This window comes from Pimephales promelas, chromosome 3, assembly GCF_988280905.1.
Source record: "Pimephales promelas chromosome 3, fPimPro1.hap1.1, whole genome shotgun sequence".
Classification (NCBI taxonomy): domain Eukaryota; kingdom Metazoa; phylum Chordata; class Actinopteri; order Cypriniformes; family Leuciscidae; genus Pimephales; species Pimephales promelas.
Window position 1 is genome coordinate 3,938,817 of NC_142771.1, and position 16,753 is coordinate 3,955,569.

The window sequence follows — 16,753 nt, forward strand, 5'->3', positions numbered from 1 at the left end:
GACGTTCAAACCGCGCGTTGTTGACATGCAATCACTGGCGTTTGTGTTTTGTATCAGTATCGCTAACGTTTCAATTTTTCAGTGATTGTAAGTGAGCTATGCTAATATTCTGATTTTAAACGTGAATAGCAACACCTGAAATACGTAATCCCATTGATAATACCAGAGCACTGAGCAGTTAAAGGAAATAAAAAACTCGGCTCATAACATGGACGGAGTTGTTGCACTGACGGAGCAAGAACAATGTAAGTGTCTTAAACGCATTCACAGCTCAGTTAAATGATAAAGCTTGCCCTCTTTAACAATACAGTTAAACTGCAGTAAATGTATGAAGCAAATGTTGTACAAAGCTGAAAAAACCTCAACAACAGTGAAATACGATTGCATGATTTATCTGTCAATCAGAGGCATGTAAAAGTGTAGTTCGTTACCATAGTAGCAGGTCTCCCAGAACATTATCGGTATCAGTATTTAACTAATGAACGGAAAAGAGTATTTAAATATTAACCCCACATGTTAACCACTTACTTTTTGTTTGTTTGATTGTTTGTTTGTTTTTTTTACTGGCAAAAAATTAAAACTCAACAAATAGACAAATGGATAGCATATGTGGAAAGACCTGGGTACCCCCTTTAAAAAATAAATAAAAAGTAAATATATCAAGTATGATGAAAGTTACAACATTTTATAGTTCAGTAATCAGTGCCTATTATTGTCTCATTTCTATGGTGAAAACAATAGAATTTAGTGTGACCGAAAATAAGTAGTTTTTTTCACAAAAATGCTCATAACTTTTTCAATATTCAAGATATCTTAATGAAATTTTCTGTGGAGATGGGTTTCATATAGTTATTTGGATCTAACGTGCCGTATTAACACACATAAAGACTGATTTGGCCTATCTTTTATGGTATTTTACTGACAAGCAAGTTGTTGAATATACAAATGTAAAACAACGATCCAAGTAAAATTATCCTTAATTTAAAGGATGGATTTTGGTTGATTCATGCTATTTCCAGTTGTGTAAGAATATACTAACAAAACTAACACTGGTGGAGGAAATAAAGTGGAGGAGACCACACATGTTGAGTGTAGCCTAAACGACGCCCTGCATTTTGACAGCTCTTCTACAGGTAATGTTCAATGTCGGTCGTCATAAAAAAAGTAGGGGAGTTTAAATGGCCACGAAATTTTGTACAGCACACCACGAACATGTGACTAGAAAAAAATTTAAAACAAATGTGCAGTCAAAAACCCTAATGATGTGATTGGCTAAAAATAATCAAGGATTCCCACAGCAAGTCAATGAAAACAGAGCATTTGAGGAGACCCACTCAGAGTTATTAAGGAAAATCCGGCACAGAGATTTGGAACACAATGGCATATTTATTGATATGTCCACATACTGTATCTATACATAGGCGACTGTTGTAAATTTTATGAGTAGCCTACTCTCACTTAACGTTCTTTGCTTTCAATTTTAAAATGATTCAAATAATTTTTCATTCTAAAATGAATATATAAATGCGATAAAACACGTAATAAACGTGTTTCCTCCTCGTATGCCTTGCGACTCGAGTCAAAGAAAATGGCATCTGTGAACAAAGTTTCAGCGCATTTCGTCTCGCCCAGCGCGTAAATATCCTGGATGTGACTAGTAACAGTCTCTGTGTTCTCAAAGCATTCTCTGGTGTAATTTAGATTTAACTCCACATATTTTCACCAGCCAGAGAGTGTGGTTTACACTAGCGGTGTTAATCCCTTTAAATTCAACACCAGAAAATTAACACTTTACTCTTGTCCTTAACACCAGGATTTCAACACTGGAGATTTTAATGTATAATATTTGTCTATTAATCCACATTTGTTATTGAAGACAAAGTGTACAATTTGGAATAAGCCAAAGGTGTCATTGAGCACATGCTTTTTACTCAAATATAATACACTTATGCTATATTGCCTGTATGTTTTGAAGACACTCGTAATGAATTTGTAATGTTCTTGTAACACAAATAAAGTGCACCTTAATTTATCTAATCAACCATGTAATTAGTCCCTACAGGTATTTACTTATAGTATATATTACTTAAAGTATACTTTTTACATAAGAGTAAGTATACTCCAAGTTGTTTCAATTTAGCTCACAAATGTACATTAAATAGCTACACTTAAAGTTGTGCTCTACTACAATTTTATTACAACTAAAATATTTGTTCTAAAATAGCACACTTCAAGTTAACTAATTATTAACTTATCACTTAAATTTTTCTGGCAGTAAGTAGACCTATACTTAGCATTTTTATCCCCATGGGTAGAGCAGTTTTACTGGCTTTTATCATGTATCCTGACTCAAATAATGTGCTGAATGGCTTGTTGAATGAGTGTTGATAGGCTGAGACTCATCAATATTAACAGATGTGCTGAAAACTTTTTATTTCATGACAATAGTTCCTGTTTTCACCTCATTTATTATGCTGTCTTCACATCTCCTGTAAATTGTCACTTAAATCTCATTTCATTGGTGTCAGCAGACTGAGGGGATTTGTTGCTTAGCATCTTATTTGTCTTTTATGCTCTCTCTCTCTCTCTCTATATATATATATATATATATATATATATATATATCTGTCTGTCCGTCTATCGTAAAGTGCGTTTTATTTCTAATTCTAACATTATTATATTTATCTGTGTGTGTGTGTGTGTGTGTGTGTGTGTGTGTGTGTGTGTGCGTGTGTTTGTGTGTGTGTGTGCGTGCGCTTCCAGGCATATTTAGAACAATAATCATTTGATGACATTCAAAAACTGTATATTAGGATTATAGGGCAGCTCCAACATACTTATTAATTTTCAGTATAATACTTTTGCCACTATCCTTCAAACCACTTTTTTGTCAGCAGGAAGTTTTTTTATCATTTAAAAATAATTAGATATAGTATGATCTCTTATTTTTTTATAAGTTTCTAAAAAAAGTCATTATACTTAAAAAATAATTATGCTGTTTCATTTTTACATGTTATGCTGAATGAATCCAACATTATTTCACCCATTTTACTGGCATTTTGTTTTCACAAAAGTTGTTTCAAACATTACACTTGCATTTACTGGGTTTTCTATGTATATAAATAAATAAATGTAATATCACTCTAAAATTAAACTTCTGGTCTTTGACCATATTAAAACAAACTCAGTAAAGGCCAATTTATACTTCTCCGTCAAGGGTACGCCGTAGTGTACGGCGTTGGCTACGCCTTTGTGAGCATTTATACTTCTGCGTTCAGGTCTTGGTTGCTCTGCAGTACTGCTCCGAAACGCTAGTTGGTGGCGGAGGGTTTTAATGTTCCACTGTTTAGATTCCTCGAGTTGCGGCTAAGTTACTACCGGTTACTACAAGCCTGAAAGAGAGAGGATCATGTTGGAGTTGGAGCTTATTGAGGTGGAAAAACAGTTAATTTTAGTGAAATTTCTAAAACTGAAGGGCAGAAATGAGAGAAGACCTCGGAGGAAATCATATGTGTGGAAATGTGTAGGAAGAAATGCGATGCTACCAAGCCGACCAATCATCGATCTTGCGGTCCGCGTCGTCACGACGTGTACATTTTTGAGGAGGTGCGCGTCAGGCTACGGCGAAGTGTACGCGGTATGGGACGCGTCTCTGCGTATGCTACGCTGTACCTATTGCGCGCACCCTACGCAGAAGTATAAATTGGCCTTTAGTGATATATAATTTTGATTTGGGCAGGTCAGCTCCTCCCACAGCAATTACATCATCAGTGAAGCTCCTCCTACTGTAATTCCCCAATAAATGCTGTAAATTCCCATCAACTACGAGTGAAGACGATCATCAGAGCATCAGAAAGAGCTGAAATCTGCAAAGACTGAGTTTATTAAAGAGGACAGTGAGAACATGAGTGATCCGGAACCCTGCAGAATGAAACACACTGAAGATCCTGAAGAACAAAGAGGTTGGTGTTTATTCTTCATTCATTCATGATGCTGGAGAACATTCATGTTCATGTATCTCAGAAGTTCAAAGTATCTGAGGTTATTTCAGCCTTACACTTTCTGAGCTTTAATATTCACAGGCACTAGTCCGTATCTATATCTGATTTGTACAGCCATTCTTTTGATTTATTCATCCCACAATTCAATTCTGGTTGCGTTTTATACAGTAAGTTCCATTAGTGACTGGATTCTGTGATTCTATCCTGTTTTCTGCATCTCGGGAATCAAATGCTCTTACAGTATTAAAGGAGAACTCCGGTGCAAAATGAACCTTTGGTCTAATAAAACATAGGTATCAATTAAGAAAGGGAGGCTTACTGCGCTACTGAAAAATGCCAAAACGATCCGGTGCAACCAGGGCAGGACAAGATCAGACAGAACGGGAGAAACACCGGTGCACAGATCTTCTAAGAGCAAATTTACTAAAGGTGCAACAATTGACTAACGTTTCGATGTACAACTACATCTTCATCAGAGTCTCTGATGAAGATGTAGTTGTACATCGAAACGTTAGTCAATTGTTGCACCTTTAATAAATTTGCTCTTAAAACATAGGTATCTATTCAACCGTTCTCTGAGATTTGTTTTCATGTTAATCGAATGTAAAGAGTTTTATTTCTAAAAAAATGTTTAGCGTATAACGCTAGTAATGGGGGCATTTACTAAGTAAAAAGAAATCGCTAGTTTATACCACTAACAAGGCTCAAAGTAGCCCCACACTAACACGGTAACATACTAGCCGCGTTTCCACTGCCGGGCCAGGGCCGAGCTGTGCTAGTGCGTGCCAGAGCCAGTCGCGTTTCCACTGTCACTTCTGGGGCTTGATCAGGGCTTACTCGGGGCCAACAGCCAGGATTTCTGGCCCGTCGAATACCTTGGGCCAGAGGGGGCCAGCTCGGGCTAGAGGCGTGCTCAAGGTAAAAGAGTTTATCGGTGTTATGGAACATTATGATCTAAAGCAAGATGCACATTTCCCTTTTTTTATATCGCGCAAAAAAATCTCTGCTTGAAATGGAGAATCGCCTGTACTGGTCTGTCGAGGACAGCAGCTCTTCTGAGCATTTGGGCAGAAGAAAGGATATGACGTCAATTTGACGGCATGTGAAGAAATGAGGATGTTACAAAATACATTGATGCCGAACTTTCTAAGCTAAACATTCAGAGAGCAATGCTTCAAGTTCAGGAAAAAATAAAAAAAGTTGCGGGCGCAGTATTGTACAAGGCGATTAAAATGCACAATGGACAAAGCGGAGTTCAGAGAAGAATTTTTCAATGGTTTGACTTGATGGACGGTGTGCTGGGTCACCGTCCCTCTGTTAGTGGGGACTCGCGATACAATCGGGACACTATTGCAGCAACGGCCGGTGAGTAAATATACATGCTATCTTCCTAACTTAAAAAAATTAATTAATTCATAATAGCCGCTGAAATGGGTTGGGTTGTATGACGTTTGATCCAGAAAGGCGTGTTAGGGGTGGGGTTTAGGGCAGCGCTGCGGGGGTACTCGCCCTGCAATGGAAACGCAAGCCCCGTGCTTGAGGCTCGAGGCCACTATCTTGGCTCGGCTCCCTGTTAGCTCTGGCCCAGCCGTAGCCCGGCAGTGGAAATGCGGCTAATGAGGGTCCCTGCATGCAAAACAAAGCATTGAAAACTTTGTAAGTGTACAGACCGTTTAATAAGAAGATACTTTATAAAGACAGTTCACTGTGTATACAGACAGGAGCCATCTTAGAAAATGGTCCCGATAAGTTGATCCCCGAACGCCGTTCATACAGTTCAGAAGTTCGCTGAACTTCATACAGTTCAGATCACTCAGCACGACATTCGTGGTTTGACTAGTCGACACTGTTTTCCAAAGATGGCGCCGCCTGTATACACGAAGTGAACTGTCTTTACACTCACCTAAAGGATTATTAGGAACACCATACTAATACTGTGTTTGACACCTTTCGCCTTCAAAACTGCCTTAATTCTATGTGGCATTGATTCAACAAGGTGCTGAAAGCATTCTTTAGAAATGTTGGCCCCTATTGATAGGATAGCATCTTGCAGTTGATGGAGATTTGTGGGATGCACATCCAGGGCACGAAGCTCCCGTTCCACCACATCCCAAAGATGCTCTATTGGATTGAGATCTGGTGACTGTGGGGCCATTTTAGTACAGTGCACTCATTGTCATGTTCAAGAAACCAATTTGAAATGGTTCGAGCTTTGTGACATGGTGCATTAGCCTGCTGGAAGTAGCCATCAGAAGATGGGTCCATGGTGGCCATAAAAGGATGGACATGGTCAGAAACAATACTCTGGTAGGCCGTGGCATTTAATCGATGCCCAATTGGCACTAAGGAGCAAAGTGTGCCAAGAAAACATCCCCCACACCATTACACCACCACCAGCAGCCTGCACAGTGGGAAAAAGGCATGATATATCCATGTTCTCATTCTGTTTACGCCAAATTCTGACTCTACCATCTGAATGTCTCAACAGAAATCGGGACTCATCAGGTCAGGCAACATTTTTCCAGTCTTCAACGGTCCAGTTTTGGTGAGCTCTTGCAGATTGTGGCCTCTTTTTCCTATTTGTAGTGGAGATGAGTGGTACCCGGTGGGGTCTTCTGCTGTTGAAGCCCATCCGCCTCAAGGTTGTGCGTGTTGTGGCTTCACAAATGCTTTGCTGCATACCTCGGTTGTAACGAGTGGTTATTTCAGTCAAAGTTCCTCTTCTATCAGCTTGAATTAGTCGGCCCATTCTCCTCTGACCTCTACCACCAACAAGGCATTTTTTTGTCCACAGGACTGTCGTATACTGGATGTTTTTCCCTTTTCACACCATTCTTTGTAAACCCTAGAAATGGTTGTGCATGAAAAGCCCAGTAACTGAGCAGACTGTAAAAAACTCAGACTGGCCTGTCTGGCACCAACAACCATGCCAAGCTTAAAATTGCTTAAATCCCCTTTGTTTCCCATTCTGACATTTAGTTTGGAGTTCAGGAGATTGTCTTGACCAGGACCACACCCCTAAATGCATTGAAGCAACTGCCATGTGATTGGTTGATTAGATAATTGAATTAATGAGAAATTGAACAGGTGTTCCCAATAATCCTTTAAGTGAGTGTATAAAGTATCTTCTTATTAAACAGTCTGTACACTTGCAAAGTTCTCAATGCTTTGTTTTGCATGCAGGGACCCTCATTATGCTGTGTTAGTGTGGGGCTATTTTGAGCATTGTTAGTGGTATAAACTAGTGATTTCTTTTTCATTCACATTCGATTATCATGAAAACAAATCTCAGAAGAATGGTTGACTAGGTACCGATGTTTTATTAGACCAAAGGTTTATTTTGCACCGGAGTTCTCCTTTAAAGAGTTAGTTTTGTCAGTTATTTATTGTTGTGTTTTAAAGCTGTTACTATTAGTGTGAGAAGGGTATATATTTAATAGCGGTCCGCTCTCTACATACTCTACATAGCGCTCTTCATGACCATTGAATAGATACAGCAGCTGTTTCAGCAGTGAACTGGTATGAGTGTAGTTTAGTGAAATGGGTGTGGATTTTGATAAACGCTGTTATGTTTTTGGAATTTTTGTTCAAAGGCCTGGTTATAGTGTTTAAGCAATTGAGAAAAACTGTGATACACTCAAATGTACTATAGTAAGCCTCTATTTCTGTTATTTCAAGTTAAACCAAACTTTTATTTTGACATGTTTAGGAAAAATACATATCGTCCCGAAATTTAAACTGGTTTACCGCCCAGTAGTCATAACCTTTGACTAATAATCAGACTTATGAGTTTGTGACCGTGACATCAGCATTATTGGCCAGAGTGAAACACCAAGTTACACTGGAATCCAAATGAACCAGTAAAATTTAATGTAAAGAGTTAAATAGAATAATTAAAAATGACTTAAATTATGATATAAATGACCAATATTTGCCGTTCCTCTTGTGTTTCTGATATCCCACATGCGTTCACATGCGAAACAATGGGAGTCATTGGGAATTAAAGTTCTAGTGTGACTGGACTGCAATAATTAAAATGTTTTAAGTACAATAAATTAAATATCAATCTAAACATTGGTATCAACATTACGACACTATTGTATATGCTATAATGCAAATATTACATTGGAAAATTGTGTCATTTGATCAAATGCATTTAAAGGGTTGGTTCACCCCAAACTGAAAATTCTGTCAGTATTTACTCACCCTCATGTTGTTCCAAACCTCTATGTGTTTATTTGTTCTGCTGAACACAAAGGAAGATATTTGGAAGAATGTTTTAATCAAAGGAATCTCATTCCCCATTGACTACCATAGTAGGAAAAAATACATACTATGGTAGTCAATGGGGAATGAGATCTGTTTGATTAAAACATTCTTCCAAATATCTTCCTTTGTGTTCAGCAGAACAAATAAACACATAGAGGTTTGGAATAGCATGAGGATGAGTAAATACTGACAGAATTTTCATTTTGGGGTGAACTAACCTTTTTTTTTAACTGACAATCAAAATTCTTTTATGTCAGACCCGATGGCGGATAGGGAAGAACTGAGTGAAGTGAAGGAGGAGAGAGAAGAACTGAGTGAAGTGAAGGAGGAGAGAGAAGAACTGAGAGAAGTGAAGGAGGAGAGAGAAGAACTGAGAGAAGTGAAGGAGGAGAGAGAAGAACTGATGGAAGTGAAGGAGGAGAGAGAAGAACTGAGAGAAGTGAAGGAGGAGAGAGAAGAACTGAGAGAAGTGAAGGAGGAGAGTGAAGAACTGAGAGAACATCATGTCAAACCTGGTGGAAAACCCTCTAGTCGCTCAAAGACTAAAAATACATTTTTAAAGAAAAGAAGAGCCAAAAAATCTTTCACCTGCACTCAGTGTGGAAACAGTTTCACAACCAAACAATATCTTGAGACTCACATGATGATCCACACTGGAGAGAAGCCGTTCACATGTGATCAGTGTGGAAAGAGTTTCCGTCAATCATCATGTCTTAATGTTCACATGAGGATCCACACTGGAGAGAAACCGTTCTCATGTGATCAGTGCGGCAAAACATTTAATTGGGTATCGAACCTGAAGACACACCTGAGAGTTCATACGAAGGTGAAGCCACATTCATGTTCTGTGTGTGGAAGGAGTTTTTCACGGCTGCAATATTTACTTGCACATCAGAAAACACACACTGGTGTGAGAGAGTACATGTGCTTTGAGTGTGAAAAGACTTTTACTACAGCAAAGGACTTAAAACGGCATCAGGGAATTCACACTGGAGAAAAACCTTACAAGTGTTCACACTGCGACAAGAGATTCAGTCTGTCATCATATCTGAAAAAACATGAGAAGATCCACACTGGAGAAAAACTTAACGAGTGTTCACACTGTGAGAAGAGATTTAATCTGTCGGCAGATCTGAAAAAACATGAGAAGATCCACACTGGAGAAAAACCTTACAAGTGTTCACACTGCGACAAGAGATTCCGTCAGTCAGCAAATCTGAAATCACATGTGAGGATCCACACTGGAGAAAAACCTTACAAGTGTTCACACTGTGACAAGAGATTCAGTCACTCAGCAAATCTGAAAACACATGAGATGATCCACACTGGAGAAAAACCTTACAAGTGTTCACACTGTGACAAGATATTCAGTCTGTCATCAGCTCTGAAAGCACATGAGAGAATTCACACTGGAGAAAAACCTTACAAGTGTTCACACTGTGACAAGATATTCAGTCTGTCATCATCTCTGAAAACACACGAGATGATCCACACTGGAGAAAAACCTTACAAGTGTTCACACTGTGACAAGAGATTCAGTCGGTCATCATATCTGAAAAAACATGAGAGGAGCCACACTGGAGAAAAACCTTACAAGTGTTCACACTGTGACAAGAGATTCAGTCTGTCATCATATCTGAAAACACATGAGAGGATCCACACTGGAGAAAAACCTTACAAGTGTTCACACTGTGACAAGAGATTCAGTCGGTCATCATATCTGAAAAAACATGAGAAGATCCACACTGGAGAAAAACCTTACATGTGTTCACACTGTGACAAGAGATTCAGTCGGTCATCATATCTGAAAAAACATGAGAAGATCCACACTGGAGAAAAACCTTACAAGTGTTCAAACTGTGACAAGAGATTTAATCTGTCGGCAGATCTGAAAAAACATGAGAAGATCCACAGTGGAGAAAAACCTTACAAGTGTTCACACTGTGACAAGATATTCAGTCTGTCATCAGCTCTGAAAGCACATGAGAGAATTCACACTGGAGAAAAACCTTACAAGTGTTCACACTGTGACAAGAGATTCAGTCTGTCATCATCTCTGAAAACACACGAGAGGATCCACACTGGAGAAAAACCTTACAAGTGTTCACACTGTGACAAGAGATTCAGTGAGTCATCATATCTGAAAAAACATGAGAAGATCCACACTGGAGAAAAACCTTACAAGTGTTCACACTGTGACAAGAGATTTAATCACTCATCCAATCTAAAAACACATAAGAGGATCCACACTGGAGAAAAACCTTACAAGTGTTCACACTGCGACAAGATATTCAGTCGGTCATCATGCCTGAAAACACATGAGAGAATCCACAGCAGAGAGAAGTCGCACACGTGTGATCTGTGCGGAAAGAGTTTCTCTATTAAAACTCACCTGAAACAACACACGAAGATCCATACAGTGGAAAAACCACATCACAGCAGTCACGGTAAGTAGTTCCCCTACTTACAGACTTTTTTTTAATAAGAACGTTCTCCAAATATTCAGAATGTTGGTTCTGGGAACGTAAATTATTTCCAGTTTTCTTGAAGTTAGAGGAATGTATTTTAAAAGGTATAATGTTCCTCAAAAGTTCTTTCAACAATTTTAATTTAACTTCAAAATTCTAAGAATGTTGATTTGTAACATTCCAAGAACATACAAATGTCCAGTTTCCTAAATGTGAATTTGAACCTTCCTCAAACCAGATTTGATTGGTTTAAAATGACTATTGAACTCATCAATGATCTTGACTTGATCTTTTTATTTCACATTGTTTCTCTCATTTGAAATGTCACATGATTTTATGTTTCTTTTAGACCTGATGGGAGAACCAGAGAGAACCTTACACATGTGAACAATTCGGATAGAGCTTTATGGATAAAGGAAACTTTAAGAGACACATGAGGATCTTCATTGTTTACTATAGCTCTTTTAAAAATAGTTGGAGTGTGAGTGTACGTGTCTCAGGCTCACATCTGCATGTCTCTCTTATCATATGTCTCTTTTCCATTATCAGTACCAGCTGGACTCGACTCGACTCGGCTCGCTTTTCGTTCCGTTTTCCATTGCAGACAGTACCGCCACAAATAGTCCCTGGTCGTCATACGGTGCCTTCCGTTCCTCGTTGCCCCATCAAGCTCTCGCTGGATCCTCTCTTGGGCCACCAAACAAAGGAAAGTCTGCACCTCCTCGTTTGACCACGGTGTATTCTTCCGAGTTGCCATAATAATAGTAGTAAGTTCAGTGACTATCTCTGGCCAAACTATTTAAAAATAGCGGGGCTACTCTGGACACTCCATCTGGCACGTGTAATGATGACGCAGTAAATGGTGACGATTCTCTCTGACCAATCAGCAGTCGTTATTGTTTTCACGTGACATGATTTTAGTATTGCCTTAGCTCGCTTAGAACCTCGCCAGAGGTGGTATAAAAAAGTAACCGAAAGCAGGTACAGGTACCAGTGATGCGCGGGTCAATGTATAAACAATCCGCAACCGACCGACGCTTTCAACTAACCCGCCCGCAACTCGGACCGCAAAAAAAGTAAAAAAAATATTGTACCCGACCCGCTTCCTGACCGCATTTTTTAAAAGTAGTAAATGCTCATCGGAGCTTTATTGGGCCGTAGACGTGTAACAACACAGCATCGCAAGAAGACGTACGCCTACACATAACAAAGGCAAAGCCAGAACTTTGGTCATCATCTTTCATTATTTCAGCAAATGTCTCCCACACTTTTACTCTTTCTGTTTGTGTATTTGCGGAATTTCCACTCCCCAGTCTTCACCTTTTCTCTTGCCGCCTCCATCTCTCTGCAGACTGTAGTGATCATAGACATGGCCGGTTCGTGAACGAATCGTTCTTTTGAACCGGTTGAACCAGTACACTAAATCGAACTGAATCGTTCGAAACAGTTCGCGTCCTGCGTCAGTGCTGATCCAGAAGTTACTAAAGTTACTCACTTTCAGACATGCCTGATAGTCCCTCCGAATCGAAATAAATCAATATCCTGAATTATATTTTACTTCAGTAACTCCAACAGTTCACTGAACCGAGACATGTTGGTGCCACTGTTGAGAGAAGTGATGAGCACGAGCAGCTGATACTGCGTACTACCGAACACACAGGGACAGCAGTTCTCGAATCACCAGTATAGATCCGGGAACTGTTTAGACTGAGCTTGTGTGTCATATTCGTGCCAGTTATTAAGCCAATAATGTGTAGGGCTGTATATTTCATCAAAAATTGTGTCTAGTACTATATTAATACAAATGTTTAATTGGCATCTTTTTTCAAACGACCTGACCAACCTCGACCCGAATATCATTAAAAACATTTTTGGATGACCCGTAACTGCGGGTAACCGCGGGTGACCGCAGGCACCCGCTCATTTCGGATCAACCCGCGCATCACTGACAGGTACAACTTTTACACAGTGGAAAACCAAACAAAGGCGAGCCGAGTCGAGTCAAGCTGGTACCATGTAGTGGAAAAGAGTCATATAGGCTTGTTAATTCTCCTTTATCCTGATCTATATGCTTTTGACATAAACCGACTCTTATTAAGTTAGGCATCAACTAATTTATTCTAAATAGCTACGAGATTTGTTTATTCTTTGATCTTTGCTACAATGGAGGAGCGTCACATCTCATTATAAACATTGTAGGACGCCATTCAACATATCAAGACTGAAATGCTGCCGCAATTTGATGAAAAAGTTGATCCTATTCAAAGCAGTCTGGGAATCATACAAAACTCAGGAGTGTGTCACAGGTGTTCAACAGCTGGAGCAGAACAACATTTACCTGATGGATAAAGTTGATGACTTGGAGAACCGAAGTCAACGCTCTAATCCATTTAATAAACAACACTGTATTCCACGGTTCAGGACGATTCCCCATCACACCATTAGTAAGTAATAAAACGCATTCACGGTGCCAAGATGGCTAAAGGAGATGTCACCCCCTCTCCCTTGTCTGTGCCTGTCAAATCTCACACCAGCGATGCCAGGACAGCACGAAAAGATTCTCTTTGTTCCCAAAACCCAAGAACAAATGGGCAAGAAACCCTGTGGTGACCCCAAAAAAATAAATTCATACCCTTATCAGGAAATGAAGGGTGCTAAAGCATTCCCATGGCCCTGATTCACCACAAACCTTAAACCAGGGACACCTCCTTTCTGCAGCTGTACATTCTAGAGACTTTGGTCTCCAAAACCAATAGAATGAAATTAACCCACTCGTGGTTTCTAACCAACTACGGCCTCAAAATTGCTTCCAATAAGCTGAATTCATCGCCAGTTTTTACCTCGAATCACGTCTGAAATCCGCGCAAGTGCAGTGTTGACTACTATTTCCAAAGGAAAGTAGCTAACGCCATGCCTGTTTAAATTAAAATCTTCACACAATAATAAATAAAAAGAACTCAAACAGCCAACCAGTGGGCGGGCTACGGGTTTTGAAACAAAATAGGCCTAGCCATAGATAGGCATCGTGGAGGAAGAGTGCGTCCACAGTGGATGGACTGAGGCGTGTTCTCCTCTCGGCCAGCCAACCGCGATGCACTTTGCAAGCAGCAGCCAGATTTTCTTTACTGTGAACAGCAGCGATGATTAATAATTTGTTTTTTGTTTTTACTGGGCGGAAAAGTTTAAGCCAGAGGTCCGACCCGACCCGAGTCATTTGCTTACATTTTCGACCCGAACCCGCGGGTCCCGTTGGGTTTGTCGGGCTGACCCGACCCGTTGAGAACTCTACTTTATATCACCTATGTTTATTCTGTGCCTTAAACATTTATCATAGCTAAATCCTTATTAACTCCTACCTCAACTATGTTATTTGGTAACTACTTGATTGGTAAACGATTTCTAGAATTTTGATATAAAGTGAATTGTGTATTTAAACTATGAAAGTTGTCTTATTGAAGTGTTTTACTAAACTCTTAGATGTTTGAGAGTACACAATCATGTGAAAAGTATGCCAAAACATGCAAGAACCGTAGAACGGGGAGTAGGCCCCACCCAAGACAATGTCTAATTGGCTGACACACTTGGAAGGACAAGTTGGATGGACACACTTATAACCCAATGACAAGCAGCTCTGCGTTGCTTTTTGCCTAACTATTGCAGAGACTTTTCATCTTGCTTTGATTTTGTATGGACATTTTCATTGTCCAGCGTGTACACTTGCATGCTCTTCAAAAAAGTTACTCCAGCAGCTCCTCCAGACTCTGAGGAAACTCTGTTGCATAGCAACCCTCAATTCAGGAAACCGACACACGAAGCAGCACTCGGCAAAGCCAACCAACCATTCACCATCGAGTGTTGTCCCTCAGAACACGTCATCGACTGACTGCCAGCTAATCAGAGCCGAAGAGTTTCCCGCCAGAAACTTTGTCACAGAAGTTAATGCATGTACTTACTGGAGCATCCAAACACAAGTACACAATCTACAGCACTCTGGGAACAGCCTATTTGTTCAGAAACTTCTTTCTTTGTCAATGATGGCCTTCTGGACAGCAGTCAGGTAGGCAGTCTTACCCATGATTGCGGTTTTGAGTAATGAAACAGGCTGGGAGTTTTTAAAAGCCTCAGAAATCTTTTGCAGGTGTTTAGAGTTAATTAGTTGATTCAGATGATTAGGTTAATAGCTCGTTTAGAGAACCTATGCTAATTTAGAGAATATGCTAATTTTTTGAGACAGGAATTTTGGGTTTTCATGAGCTTTATGCCAAAATCATCCGTATTAAAACAATAAAAGACCTGAAATATTTCAGTTGGTGTGCAATGAATCTAAAATATATGAAACTTTAAGTTTTATCATTACATTATGGAAAATAATGAACTTAATCACAATGTGCTAATTTTTTGAGAAGGACCTGTATAGCAATGGGCTCTATGCACGGCGTTATTTCCGGTGAAGCATTAGGGATGCTCGATAACTTCCGCCGATCATAGAGTCCAATGCAATACCGAGAATGTATATTGAATTTTATACTCCATAGTTATACTAATGAAACGTTAGTCACAAAAACAGATAAAACAGACACCCCTCATTGTGTTTATGCTTCTTTTTAAAATTATATTAAATAAACATAACTATATATAAAATTACATCTAAACGTATGTACGTTTCGTTTCAAAGACGGGAGGACAGCAAATATTGAAGACTCTGCCATAATCCCGTTTTCTCCGGTTTTCCTCCGCTTTAATCTACACAACCGGAAATGGACGAGCATCCTTACGTCAAATGCGGAACTTATGCGTGCATATAGCCCATTGTAAGTTGCTTTGGATTAAAGCATCAGCTAAATGAATAAATGCAAATGTAATGCTGAACTGGTGCGACTCCTATTAAGCAAACGAACAAAGGTTGAATTACTATTTTTTATTACTATTTTGATTCTCTCAGGTTCCGGGCAAGAAATAGTGGCTATAGTGCTAGAAATTTGGGACTCCATTCATACTCCGTTAATAACATTAACTTTTCTGTCACTGTTTAAATGAATGTATATTTTCGTTAGATTAGTTTATGTGTATTAGAATAGTTTAATAAAGTCTTGGTTGATTTTACATACAATTGTCTTGTGCTGTGTGCTTACAAGTTACTGCCTTAAACTGTAGATTTTGTTACCTTGCTCGTAATCAGTGATCATAAATGTTATGATATTATTACCGTAGGGGAAGCAAAATATTATGCCCAGAATGAATAAAATACCCTAATCTCTAGTTTAGCCCACACAAAGCCAAAAGTATACTTGTCTTTCTTTCTAGTCCATTTCGGAGCGTGTGCCGCCTTGTGAAGGATCTCTTACGCAGGTTTTTTAAAAATTAACTTTTAGGATTAAATGCGTCCTCAATTTAGCAAGAGTTGAGAAAGAATTTTACAACAATCACAGATCGTGCTGATTCTGACGGTACGTTTGTGTAACGGTTATCAGCTGGAGTGCCCTTAAGAGCCACCAGAGGGCGCTCCACACCAGACGCTCATGTTTCACCTACAAACTACATTTCCCATGACTCACTGCCCGGACTCATCAGCACTCATCTTGTTGGAAAGCCTTTGGACTATTAGGTTTGGATTAGGTGATGGATGAGTAAACCCTTCTGGGTGCCGGTAAAAGCACAAATAATGAGGAGACAGGTGATCAGATTAACTTGGTGTATTGTTGGTAGATGGATGGACTACAATTGTATATTCAATGATGTACATACTACAAGTACTTTAGTAATAAATATATGCTTAATACATTTTTAAGAAAGATGCTAAACACAATCATACAATTTTTGTGAGGTTTTAGTGTATTTAAAGAAAACATTATGTTGCTCTTTGTGTAAGAACGTAGCAAAATGGTTAAAGTGTGTATGTCAGGTTAAATTTGTAATTATGATTAACACAAAATAGTTAGGGGAAAAACACGTTTGTCAAGTTGGTGTATTGTTTTGTATGTTTTTCGATACCTAAAGGCAGAATATAAGATGAAA

General features: G+C 39.2%; 1 protein-coding gene across 2 annotated transcripts; it reads left to right on the plus strand.

The window, feature by feature from the left end:
- The first annotated feature begins 4 nt into the window (after window positions 1–4).
- LOC120475412 (uncharacterized) lies at window positions 5–13,983 on the plus strand. 2 transcript variants are annotated; one of them, XM_089129024.1, is made up of 4 exons: window positions 5–245; window positions 3,740–3,962; window positions 8,528–10,717; window positions 11,088–13,983. In XM_089129024.1, exons 2-4 carry the CDS (start codon window positions 3,905–3,907, stop codon window positions 11,123–11,125), a joined length of 2,286 nt encoding a protein of 761 aa, XP_088985150.1. In that variant the 5' UTR covers window positions 5–245; window positions 3,740–3,904; the 3' UTR covers window positions 11,126–13,983. The 2 variants fall into 2 exon arrangements, with proteins under 2 accessions (XP_088985150.1, XP_088985151.1); XM_089129025.1 differs by having other exon boundaries at window positions 3,745–3,962.
- Window positions 13,984–16,753: the final 2,770 nt, after the last annotated feature.

What these genes read in the sequence shown, in the direction of transcription:
- LOC120475412 (XM_089129024.1), top strand. Translation starts at nt 3,905, where the DNA reads ATGAGTGATCCGGAACCCTGCAGAATGAAACACACTGAAGATCCTGAA. An exon ending in AGATCCTGAAGAACAAAGAG is followed by an intron (nt 3,963 to 8,527) that starts GTTGGTGTTTAT and finishes CTTTTATGTCAG; the next exon opens with ACCCGATGGCGGATAGGGAA. An exon ending in ACCACATCACAGCAGTCACG is followed by an intron (nt 10,718 to 11,087) that starts GTAAGTAGTTCC and finishes TGTTTCTTTTAG; the next exon opens with ACCTGATGGGAGAACCAGAG.